This window comes from Gracilinanus agilis, chromosome 4 (genome assembly GCF_016433145.1).
Source record: "Gracilinanus agilis isolate LMUSP501 chromosome 4, AgileGrace, whole genome shotgun sequence".
NCBI lineage: Eukaryota > Metazoa > Chordata > Mammalia > Didelphimorphia > Didelphidae > Gracilinanus > Gracilinanus agilis.
In genome coordinates this window covers 97,178,355-97,191,895 of record NC_058133.1, presented here as the reverse complement: position 1 = coordinate 97,191,895, position 13,541 = coordinate 97,178,355, and the positions used below count along the sequence as shown (strand labels likewise).

Here is a 13,541-nt window from a genome sequence, read left to right as displayed (position 1 = left end):
GTGAAGGAAGGGAGCCTGGCAGTACCAGATATTAAACTATACTATAAAGCAGCAGTCATCAAAACAATATGGTACTGGCTAAGAGACAGAGAGGAGGATCAATGGAATAGACTTGGGATAAATGACATCAGCAAGACAGTGTATGATAAACCCAAAGAGCCCAACTTTTGGGACATGAATCCACTATTTGACAAAAACTGCTGGGAAATTTGGAAAACAATATGGGAGAGATTAGGTCTAGATCAACATCTCTCACCCTACACCAAGATAAATTCAGAATGGGTGAACGACTTGAATATAAAGAGGGAAACTATAAACAAGCTAAGTGAACACAGAATAGTATACTTGTCAGATCTCTGGGAAAGGAAAGACTTTAAAACCAATTAAGAGTTAGAGAAGATTACAAAATGTAAATTAAATGGTTTTGATTATATTAAACTAAAAAGCTTTTGTACAAACAAAAACAATGTAGTCAAAATCAGGAGGGAAACAACAAATTGGGAAAAAATCTTTATAACGAAAAACTCTGACAGGGGTCTAATTACTCAAATATACAAGAATTTAAAGCAATTGTATAAAAAATCAAGCCATTCCCCAATCGATAAATGTGCAAGAGACATGAATAGGCAATTTTCAGGTAAGGAAATCAAAAGTATCAATAAGCATATGAGAAAGTGTTCCAAATATCTAATAATTAGAGAAATGCAAATCAAAACAACTCTGAGGTATCATCTCACACCTAGCAGATTGGCTAAAATGAAAGAAGGGAAGAGTAATGAATGTTGGAGGGGATGTGACAAAATTGGGACATTAATTCATTGCTGGTGGAGCTGTGAACTGATCCAGCCATTCTGGCTGGCAATTTGGAATCATGCTCAAAGGGCTATAAAAGAATGCCTGCCCTTTGATCCAGCCATACAATTGCTGGGTTTGTACCCCAAAGAGATCATAAATAAACAGACTTGTACGAAAATATTCATAGCTGTGCTTTTTGTGGTGGCAACAAATTGGAAAAGGAGGGTATGTCCTTCAATTGGGGAATGGCTGAACAAACTGTGGTATATGCGGGTGATGGAATACTATTGTGCTAAAAGGAATAATAAACTGAAGGAGTTCCAGGCGAACTGGAGAGACCTCCAGGAACAGATGCAGAGCGAAAGGAGCAGAGCCAGAAGAACTCTGTACACAGAGACTGATATACTGTGGTAAAATTGAGTGTAATGGACCTCTGTACCAGCAGCAATACAATGACCCAAGACAATTCTGAGGGATTTATGGTAAAGACACTACCCACATTCAGAGGAAGGACTGCAGGAGAGGAAACATATAAGAAAAACAACTGCTTGAACGCATGGGTTGGGGTGGACATGATTGGGGATGTAGACTTGAAACTACCACACCAATGCAACTACCAACAATTTGGAAATTGGTCTTGATCAAGGACACATGACAAAACTAGTGGAAATATGCATCGGCCATGGGTGGGGGGATCGTGGGGGTTGAAGGGAAAAGTAGGAGCATGAATCATGTAACCATGTTAAAAATGAATATTAATAAATGTTAAAAAAATAAAAATAAAATAATTCAAAAAAAATAAACATACGTATATAAAAAAAAGATAACAAAGGTCCTTGGGGAGTTTTATTCTGTGTTAATTCTTTCAAAAGAAAATGAGAAAGAAATGGTATTATATTAGGAAGGTAACTAAGAGGTAGCATCAAACTTATCTCACACCAGAAGGGTACCTGAGATGTAGAGTACACAAACATAAGTAAGTAGATAGAGGGAGTAGTGATCTCATAAAACTTACTTTTGTCTGAATCAGATATAGGGAGGCTGAATACACACTCACTCATAGACACACACATATATACACCCAAGCATATATACACATAATTTGGTATAGATTTATATTAATCTCAAAATGGATATAGGTGAGGAGAGTGGAAGAAAAGAGATGTGTTAACTATATCTTTGAAGATTTTTGCAAATATAATTTTCAAGAATCACAAATGAATGTACATGTTTGTTGACAATAAAACTATTAACAACATCAAATCTCTAACTGAAAAAGTCTTATTTACCAATGCAGGTAGGTGGCTCTGTCCAATTTCCATGAATACATGTGCTTGTCTTTTTTCCAACCATTATAAAATTCTCCACACAGCCATATTCCACCAAAGACCCATGAGAATATGACAGATCAGTAGTAGTCTGAATATAACCATGGACAAGTTCAGGCACTTCTGCACATCTTCTTTTTTCCTCTATATAAATTATACATAAATATGTTTAAATTATTTTTCAAAAAAAATCCTATATATTTATACATGTGTATATACCTCCTACCACATACATATGCATATATATTTATATATACATATACGCACATACACAAACACACACACAAAACCCATGGACAAAATTAAGAGCTGTTTAAAATAGAATTTAGAATTTATTACCGATGCAAGTAGGTGAGGTTGTCCATTCTCCATCATTGCATTGTATCTTCCTGGGTCCTCTCCTTACAAATCCAAGGTCACAATCATACTCTACTACATCATCATAACAATATTCTTTCTTCTTTGGGTCCTTAGCTGTGCCGTTCAAAATTTCTGGTGGTTGCTCACAACACTTTACTTCCTCTATAACAGAAAGGCCATTTAATTAACTTTTTAATGATATGGAATTACTGGATCATTGATTTAGAGTCAGAAGAGGCCTCAGTGTTCTTTAAGCCTAAATCACTCCTTTTGCATTTGAACTTCATAGAACTTAGGTGATTTGCCTAATATACAAAAAGTAAATAGCAGAGTTAGAATTTGACCTTGGATCCTCTGGATCTGGATCTAGAACTCTTTTCTCTGAACCACACTTAGATTTTCTTATCCAATGTGTTATCCACCAACACTGACCAGTTTTATGTTCCCTGAGAATTTCATAAGTAGACTATCTTAGTTGAGTATAGTAAACAGAGTATGCTTAGTATGCTTACTCTAATGAGTACTACTGGTCACTAATAAAACTTCTAGAGAGTATAGAGTAAGCACAGATCCCTGAAGTAACTCTTCTAGCACCTTCTTTCTAAGATGATGTCAAATTGTCAATATACTTTTTTATGTATCCAGTCATTCAACCAATTTCAAATGCATCTGCCTTTACAGTCACCTAGTCTTGCCTCTCCAGATATTACATGAGAAGCACAAGGGACTTCCTCAAATCCTTCCATTAACATTTATTTTGGTGATTATTTGCTTAGCTTTTCCTTGAAGTCATTCTACACAGTGTCAATTTTATATTCAACCATGACTGTGGCAAGTTATCAACTTTCCAAATTGACCTGTTGGTTACCATCTAGGAATCCAAGAACAATATACAAATAAGAAATCAATTTCCATCATGACTAGAGGGAGTTCATAGACTTAGGGGATCTGGTCTAGATAGCTTTTGAAAATAAATGACTAATAAACCTATACAGGTACTGACAAATCATTGAATAACTTCCCAATTATTAGTGAGTCCCTTGCCCTACCAGTGATAAGAAATCATTCTATCAACATTCTGCATTTATACAAGTTTATATTGTAATAGGTTAACATTGACCTTAAAATTCATTCTTTGAACTCTTTCCCAATCCTATTAATCTCAGATAAACAAGAAAAATACTTAGGCCAGAATAATATATGTATTTCATTACTACAGACTCACTGCTCATATTTATTAAATTGGCAGAGTGATGGACTTTTTGATTTTCTGTCCAATTGGTAATCATGTCTCACTGAATACTTTTACAACTGTGGATTACTCCCACCATAGGTTTTCTCCAGTCCTTCCCATAAGCTACTCAATAAATCTGGAGGAAATAATGTAACCATGCTAACTAGATTTTTTTCTAATAATTATGATCTAATTTCAACTGGGCCCTCTCTACAGCAAGGCAATTAGTTCTCTAAAATCAATTTTTTATCCCACCCTCCTTATTTGCTTTAGTTTCCTCAGGCCTTCCATACCATTGTCTCCATAAGGTTTCTCACATGAGGGTCTCATCTTATATTTTACTGAAAGAATTGAGACAATTCAATATGAATCTCTTTTCATAATCTATTGTTCACACTCTGTCCCTTGGTTAATCCCCCATTTTTCTTCCTTTATTCCCCTATGCAAAGAGATGGCTTTTATCTTAGTGCAATGAAACCCCTCATGTAGCATCTTTGATTCCATTCTTGGATTCCTATGAGAATTTATTGCCTTTTTCTCATTAGCTTATATTGACCACAACCACATTTTAAAAACAGAACCTGTGCTCGATATTTTCATATGTTAAAAATTCACCATGGCCATGAGATAAAGCAAGGGAGCTTTGCATTTAAAAAAAGAAGAAAGGAAAACACAAGATAGAATATTTTAGCCTATGTGTGTAATGAGTATAGATTTTAAATTATAGATATGAACATTTTGATGTTAACTAGTTATGATATATTTCCTATGATATCCTCTAATTCCCATAGAGCATTAAACAATAAGAAATCTAACTTGCACATTCAATATAGACATGAAAACTTCTCACAATTGCCACTAGCTTCTCTGGAGAAGCATTTTTCTCTAGAGATGTCAAAGTTGAAATGTTGAAATATCCTCTTAATTAAGAATGTCCATACAACATCTTTTCCAGTACTTTAATTTGTCCTCTTGCTTAACTAAAAAAGATATAAATGATTCTATGCTGACTTAAAATATACTGTATGAAAACTACAGCAAAGTTAAAAAGTTGTGCCAAGGTAAATATTCAATAATTCCATCCTTGCTAGCACCATTTTGAGAAAAAATATTTACGTTTACATGTTGGAAGCCTGGGAGACCATCCAAAATTATAACACTGCACAGATGATGGTCCAGCTATTTTAAATCCAGGGAAACAGCGAAAAGTCAATACATCTCCAACTTTATATTTCTCTTTCTTGAGATCAGGTTCCATTTCATGTAGAATAGGGAGTCTACATGCTTTTTCTAAAAGTAAAGTAAAAATAAAATGATTGAGTGCTTTAATTTTCAGAAGTTTTAGTGTTTGCTCAGCAAGTAACTTATTATGATATAACATTTCAAGCAGTGGCTATCAAAATAAATAGTTCCTATACCTTCAAAGAGCTTATGATCTACTTAAATAACATGTAATTTCACATAAAGACATTTTGGTAAAGAGCAGGCAAATAAATGTCACTTTTTCTTAAATAAATTAGATTGGATAAAATAAAGCAGGTAGAAAGAGAGAGGATGCATAAGAAACAAATTTACATAGAGATACTTATGTATGATTTAGTTGGAATTGAATGACTCACTGTGGGATTTTAGGGTTGGCAAAATCAACTAGTGAAACTGTCCAAAAAATGTAAGGCTCAGATTATTATTATTATTTTTTTACCCTTAACTTCTGTCTATTGGTTCATAGGTGGAAGATTGGTAAGGGTGGGCAATGGGGGTCAAGGGACTTGCCCAGGGTCACACAGCTGGGAAGTGTCTGAGGCTGGATTTGAACCTAGGACCTCCTGTCTCTAGGCCTGGCTCTCAATCCACTGAGCTACCCAGCTGCCCCCTCAGATTATTATTTAAAATATAATATTCTAGGTTTGTTTAAAAGGAAAAGAAAGTTTTTATAATTAATGATCATATAGTTCAACTTCCCTAATTTGACTGATGAGTAAATTAAAACATCACATACCAATTTTTAGTTGGAAATCCAAAACCACAACCTCTCATTTTATAATATATAGTCTTACATATAAAATGTTCACATATATATGTGTATATATATATATATATACACTCTCCTTCAAATGAATAATTTTGTATAATGCTGAAAGATATGTTTGTGAAAATTCATTTTCTATGATGCTTCACGTGTTGAATTGTATTTAGACATAATCTAAACCACTGATGTATAAAATTGGACATATTTTTTCACTGAAAAAGTATTCTATACCACTTTCAAGACTTGAGAAACCATACTAATAAGTGAAATGCAATTAAATCACATATTTAAGGGATAGTTGACTGTTTTATACAAAACAGTATTACTTAAGAGTCATAAAATAGGAATGGTTTGGTAATTTCTAATGCCAACTACAATAGCTTAATGACTTAAAAGGAAAAATAAAGACAGTTTAATTAGCAAAGATGGAATAAACATCAGTGAAATCTAAGTGGCTGGCAGTTACCAAGTCTGCCACACCTACAATTCCTTGTAGCTGAAGGGACTTCAGGAAGAGATTAAACAAGAAGTCTAGAGAAGTTACAAGTGATATTAGTAGTTACCTAACAGAGCCAGAACAAAACATTTTGGACATTTTGATAATGATCCACTCTATCCCCATTGTCTGGGTCTTACTACCCTTCTGCCTTGGAACTAATACATAATATTGATTTTAAGATGGAAGGCAAGAGTTTTTAAAGTCTATTCATTCTTATCAATTACAAATCTGTAGGAAATAGCTTTTATTTTGAACATTAATTCTTGGCTTTCTATCACCAACAAGAGATAAATTATTTGTAGAAATTTGGCTTGACAACCTCCTCTTTGGATATTGCAACTTCCTTTACTTCTTGATTAACAGGCCAAAAACTTGGAAAACACAGTTCTTTCTAAAAAATACTGATGTTGTCAGGTGGTCTAATTTATGAAATACATGGTTCTATCAGTGAAAATGATAAGAAGATGAATTAACTTCTAGTTTGAATATGAATTATAAGTCTGCTAGTCCTTTCTACTTGTATTATATCTAAAACTTCATACATAGGTTTTCTCCATTTTAGAATGTGATATATTTGAGAGAGGGGAGCTTGTAACTTCTCATTGCTATCTTCAAGTCTTTAATAAATGTTTTTTCATTCATTGAAAACATTAGCACATAGAATCTACCTATCCATGAATTTCTATAAAACATTTTGGGTTTATTTTGAGTTCAGGAAAAGTAACTTACCATAACATTCAACCACTGTAGGCCATTCATCATCATGACATATTTTGAAACCTGTCGTTTGCCCATTTCCAAAGTCATATCCATCCATGCATTCATATTCTAATCTTTCTTTAGGTTTAAGAAATGTCTTATTCCCTTTTTGTTTGACATTTACAAATTGTGGAATATTACAAATTTCTAAACCAAAAAAGAAAGAACATTATCTCTGATGTAACTGCACATATTTTCATCTCAGCAAATCAGACTTCACAGAAAGACATACACTCCAAATTTTCAAAAAAGAAAATGAAATAAACTACCATATATTAAGCAAAAAAGAAGCACTTTGAATTTTTCCCTCGTAAAAGGGAATTCTTTATTCCTGTTTTAATTTAATAGGATACCTAGTAGTTCTTTTACCATAGAGATATTTAGGGATAAATCAGCCCACAGTGACAGAAAGTAGAAACCAGAGAGATAGGAAGTGAGGTAATAAAAGGATATAAAAGCAGCCAGAGTGAGTTGCTGGGGGTTGGTTGCTGGGAGTTAGGTGCTGGCAGTTGGAGGGCAGTTGGGAGTTGGTTGGTTGGAAGTTGGTGAGGAGGGGTCTTTACATGCTTGATCAGAGTGGATCTTAGGAAAAACACTAGATTAAGTTCAGTCTTGGATTGGCCTGGATTGGGTTGGAACTTTGTGGGGTGCTTGTTATTGATCAGTTGGATTTTTCTCTGAAAATGGTTACAGGTAGTTATATGGAATATTAGGCAGTAATAAGTAGTTATAGGCAATTATAGATAGTTATAGCTAGTTTTAGGAATTAGGCAATCTCTCTCTTTCCTATATTTCCTATATACCTCTTTTCCTATATTAAAATTTGTTAAAAGCTATTCTCTTATTTTTCTCAAAACTGCTAATTCAACCCTTACAACCTACATATATGAATTTCTAGGAATCTATTTTAGGAGTTATTTCAACTGCATGTTTCCCAAAGTACATAGTTTTTATATCAATTAGACTCTGTAAGGGGGAAAATGGGAATTATAAAGATTATGGTTGGACTGGATATTAATTTTAGTCACCAGGGATGGATTACTCGATTCCAAATAAGAGGCCCAAGTCAGGATGACTTTTGTGGTGGTTTTATTTACAATTAGGAAGGCTGAAGGTAGGGAAAATTAGAGAGAGAAACTCTGGCCTGGACCAGAGACTCAAACCAGGTAGGGCTTCAGAGGTCCCAGCAGAGCGGGCACAGAGGTTAATTAAACAGGGCTTCTAGCCACAAGGCCTCCTCTAAGAAGGGAGGCCTCCTTGAGGCTAGAGCCCCAGAAACATCAAGAAAAGAGAAAGAGAATCAGCCTAACTTACCCACGTGACAATTCAAAGGGAAGCAATCTGAGGTCTCACCCTGAGCTCCTTCAACACCAAGTTCAAAGTGCCAAAGGCCAGCTATAATCCTGGCTCTCCCTATCCCAGAGAAGTCAAGGCATATCAAACTAGGGAAAGACACTTCCCTTTTTACACAAAATTTGGTCCTTTTCTTTCTCTTATAAGTGTGGCAACTTTCTGTAGTCATGGCTCCTGAATGGGTAATTGCGAACTGCTTAAATCACTTTAATTGGACCTTGATTCAAGGACCTATTATAAGTTTATTTTTCCTTACATTTTTGCACACAAGACTTTGATATTTTACGTTTCATTCACAAGTTATTTTTTCTCTTTTATTTGGACTTTTTTAAAAATTTCTTTTGCCAATTGACTCATACAACCCCATAACTCAGCCATGTATCCTTAGCTGATCTGGGGTCCCCTCTTTGGAGGAGAATGAGTTATTAATTCTCCTCAGAGGTGTGTGTATGTTTTATAATCAGAATGTCTGTATTATAATCTATAATGTAAAATTTAAATTCTTTTGAGAGTAATTTCAGGGGGGAATGTATAATTCTCCTTAGAAGGGAATGCATGTTTTATAATCTATAATGTAAAGTCTAAATTTGAGAGTAATTTCAGGGTAAGAAATTTGCCATTTCCTCAGAATTCAGACAACGAACCTGTTTGGAGAAGGCACCATGAAGATGCCTGAAGAACCTACATTGCATCATGAAGATCCAAAATGAACTTTGGGGTGCAGTTGATTGAACTATGGGGAGTTGAATGCATTTGTTCTGAATGTACATTTTTATGCCAAAAGGGGACTGCCCCCAATTGGTTTTTTGTCAATGCGCCTAGCAAAACATTGGTTTTGCTTTCTCTCTCTTCCATTTCCATCTTATCTCTAACTATTGTAGTTAAAAGACCTTTGTGGGTACATGATGATTATGTAAAGTGATCACTTGGGGTGACTAAGCACCCAAGGATCATCAGGAGGCAATGTGATATTGGAAATTTGATGGTCCTTGAACTAATTTTGAGGTCCCTTATCTAAACTTCCTATGGATATTTAGGGCTCCTTGAACTACATTTCCCATGTTTCCTCTTGTGTAATCAGGTAGACAGGAAGTGTAATAAACAGAAGTATAAAGATGGAGGACTGGATTGGTACTTTCTCTTTTCCAGCTGAAGCAGCTTGGTGGGCAGAGGTAAATGGCGGACCCCTTTAAACTAACTCTTAACAGGCACGTGGCTTCATTTTCATAAGGACTATCAATAAACTCTTTAAAACCATGATATTTTAAAATCTATCCTTTTATACCCATTTTATTTCATACAACTATATATCCTAAAACTGTGAATTAGATAAAGAATTTTGAAGATAATTCATATGAATGTCAATTTTTCTAGGAGAAATTTAAAGTAAAAAAAGAGTGCAGTTATTATTTATGTTATATCCTGTAGTCTTGGCTTATAAATCATAAAGAACAGAAACCTCCTTTTATTTACAATTTCTATAGGTATAAATATCTACTATCCTTGTGGTTGTCATGTGTTTAGTAAAATGTTAAGAGGTTGGGTGTAATAAACTTTTTCTTTCAGAGCACTAAAGTGCCATTCAATGAACCTGAGAATTAATCTACTGAGTTAGAGGAGTAAAGTAATATATTTGAGAATTAAAGTAATTGACATTCAGTTAATAAAATGGATGCACTTAAGAATGAATATACTTATCATAATTAATGTTATATACCCTACTACCAGGAAATAACAGTTATTGTGTTCATTAGTATAGTAAACACAGGATTTGCAGCTCATGGACATGAGTTCAAATTCCAAATATGAACCTACTAATATTGTTATTTTGACTAAATGACTTAAGATAATTTGACCTCAATTTTAGCTCAGCTATTTGAAGGAAATGATGAGGAGTGGACTAGATAACTGATAGAAGCTCTTCCAGCTTTGTATTCATTTATCAACTTCTTTGTATTAATATATGAAATGTTTAGTGATAAGCCACAAAAAGGCTAAATTTTAATATCTAAAGTAAAATTTAAATATCAAGCTCTTAAGTTAAAGTTATACTCTAAAATCTGAAGCTAAATTTATCCCTTAGACTTCTAAGCAATAGGCAACATTGTAGATAAATGCCTGTTATATTTATTACTCTGAAAAAATGTATTCACAAGCTAAAATTATCAAATATATGAATGAACCTCTGGTGTGATTCTAATAAGCTCCATCTCAATTAAGCTTTTTCTAGTAGCATATTTATTAAGTACTTACTATGAGATAAAAGTGTAAAAAGGGGCTGATAATATAAAAAGGTGTGTGTGTGTGTGTGTGTGTGTGTGTGTGTGTGTGTGTGTGTGTTTGTGTGTGTAGCTAAATGGCACAGTAAATATAGAACTAGTGAGTGGAAAAAAGCTGACCTTCTGTTTCTTAACTTCTAGAGAGTTTAACACCAGATAGGCCTCCCTCTTGGAGGAGGCCATGTGGGTGAACCCCTTGCTTAATTTACCTCTGGGTCCTCAGGCTGGGGCTTCTGGAGCCCTGCTGGAGTAAAGCCAGGGGCTGGAGCAAATTTTTAGGGTGGTAAGTCATACTTCTCATACTGCCCTCTTTCAAATTTCTCTACCTCACTCTTTCCCTCCATTTTGTAAATAAAACTGCTAAAAAGTCATTTTTGACTTGTGTTATAATTTCAGTGACCACATTCTCTCATATTTTTGTCAAATCATTAATTTTAACCCTTATAGCATCTCTTTTATTTTCTTTTTATTAGAGAGGTCAGAGAATAGGTGTTCAGTTTTATAGAGATGGAGAACCAGGGTTGGGAAGCATCTAAAGGGAGAAGTACAGCTGGATAAATAGCAAAATCCAATGGCATCTAAAATCTACAATGGATCTCTAGCAACTCTCCACTCATTTTGGCTAATTCTATTATGCCCTTGTAAAAGGCAAGAAAATTTGTGTATAGAAAGAATTTGGATATGACAGAGGAAATTTTTATCTCCCACAAAAGTTACACTTATAAACACATTTAAAGAGAGAGCTAAAGAGAATTTCTGATCCGCCTTCCTCACTTTAGAGATCAGAAAACAGACCTAGAGAGAGTGAATAATTTTGCCTATCATTGCACAGATAGGTACTGGTGAAAAGGGAATAGAATAAGATATCCAAGTACATAGCAATTTAAGGCTACTATTTTCCCACCCCACCATACTATTCTACCTGCTTTGACATTTATGAGCATTTACAAGATGATTTTCTGGACAATATCTGCCTTTTATGGCCCCTAATGAAATTATTCCCCCCCAGAAGAGAAGTATTCTAGAAGATCTATCCCTAACTACATTCAGGAAGAGAAGGATTAAAATATTAAAGGACTCACTAATACATGTTGGTTGACCCAACCATCCATTTTGTCCACAGGTGAAAAATCCTTCTTTTTTTCCATTTGTTGTTGCATATCCCTCTTTACATTGATAATTTGCATTTGTATTGACAGGGTATTGTACTTTTGAATCAGAAAAAAATCCATTATTAAAAAGAGTTCTCAGGTTACATGTTTCTGAAAGGGAAAGAATACAAGCCAAATATAGACATGGGCCCATTACTGTCTTCAAAGGAAGGCAATAAATAAAACAATAGTATGAAAAGTGAATATATTTTATAAACACCAATTTGCTTCACTCAGTGCTGACCTAGATTAAATGACATTTAATAACTCCTTGTATTGATAGGGAACTTTCTCATTACAGGTTCAGGGATCCTCAGACTAGTTTTTGCAATCTGAAGCCCTGAGGATATTTACATATACTGGCTACTAAATTATTCAAGTCAGTTGCCAGAGGAGTTCCTTTGGGTCTGAAAAGGAAATATTGAGAATAGGGGAATAACTAGTTAGCAGACAACCTGGGGACACTCTCATACCTCAGAAGGGAAGGACTGACATAGTATGGAGAAACCACTTGGAGATGTGAGGTTTGGGAATGACAGTTGGTCAAGTAACTGTCAACCCACCAACCAGGGAAAACCAATGAAGTGGAGAGAGGGGTTTCTATACTAGGAATAGCCCTAATGGTTTAACTAACTAAAGATCTAACTAAGCTAAACTCTAACTAGAATAGGAGAGGCTAGAGAGGAGGGCTTATCATTACACAGGTTCAAAGATGTTCCAAGATACTCATAGATGTCAGCAGGAACCAGGTATAAGTCCAATGAACAGCCAGTCAATCCAAAACCTGCTCTAGGGAGTAAGGTAGGTAAATCTGCTATCTACCAACAGATAATCCAGACCTTTCCTCAACCTAGGCCACGATGGTTGCTTGGAGAATCTTCCTCTCAGTGATATCCCACACTGTCAGCTCCCTGGATATTTGGCAAAAGCTGGACCACACAGCCAAACACCTCCTTCCTCCCAGCTTGGTCAAATCACACTCCTTTTCAAAACCTTGGCTTCATTCCATTATGGAACTCTCAGGTCTTTAGAGACAATCTGACAGCCTGGGTGTTAGTGTCTTAATTTCCCCATTACAGGTCATAGTTCTGAACTGGCAATGGAATTTAGATGTAAGAAAGATTTTCATTACTGTTGCATGGGAAACATGGAAAACCTCTGATATTCACTCAAGCAATCTTCAAACTCCTAGGAGTTCCCCAAACCAAGCTGTCAACTTGAGAATCTGGAGACAAAGAATTTACTTATTGGATTTGAATTGGTTTTCTCTCCACTGCTACACACTGTGCTTTGGTCAGTGAGGCAAGCAACTACCGGATTTGGGGCTGGAAAACACAGGATAATAACATTTCAGAACTGGAAAAGGTTTCAGAAGAATCTAATTTGAATCCTCTTAAAATAATAATCTTCTCTAAAAAATTTTCCACAACTGATCATTAAGTCTCTGAATGAAGACTTAATGAAGATTCCATTCATTAGGAACTCACTCTTTGAGCCAGAGCCTTTCTTCTTTTTGATGTTAAGTATTAGCTTTTCCTTACACTGCCTTCATCATCCTCTAATTTTACTCCTTGCTCTTAGCTTTGTCTTCTGAGGTTCCTCAAAACAATTCTGATCTCTCTTCCACATAAATCCCTTCCTCTCACAGCCATTCAGCAAACAAATAAATACTCTTCTCCAGGCACTGAGTTTAACCATTGGCATACAAAGAAAGACACAAAGTGCCCTAATTCTTAAGGTGTTCACATTCTAAA

General features: G+C 35.0%; 1 protein-coding gene across 1 annotated transcript in view; it reads right to left on the bottom strand.

Moving 5' to 3' along the window:
• The window catches only part of LOC123245939 (complement factor H-like), an 80,557-nt gene that overhangs the window by 30,539 nt on the left and 36,477 nt on the right, over nt 1-13,541 (bottom strand). Inside the window, exons 7-11 of the mRNA XM_044674908.1 lie at nt 11,719-11,898; nt 6,975-7,151; nt 4,834-5,007; nt 2,463-2,645; nt 2,085-2,267 (exon numbers count right to left, since the gene is read on the bottom strand). Of these exons, the coding sequence (XP_044530843.1) occupies nt 2,085-2,267; nt 2,463-2,645; nt 4,834-5,007; nt 6,975-7,151; nt 11,719-11,898 (897 nt within the window). The remainder of the gene's footprint in view (nt 1-2,084; nt 2,268-2,462; nt 2,646-4,833; nt 5,008-6,974; nt 7,152-11,718; nt 11,899-13,541) is intronic.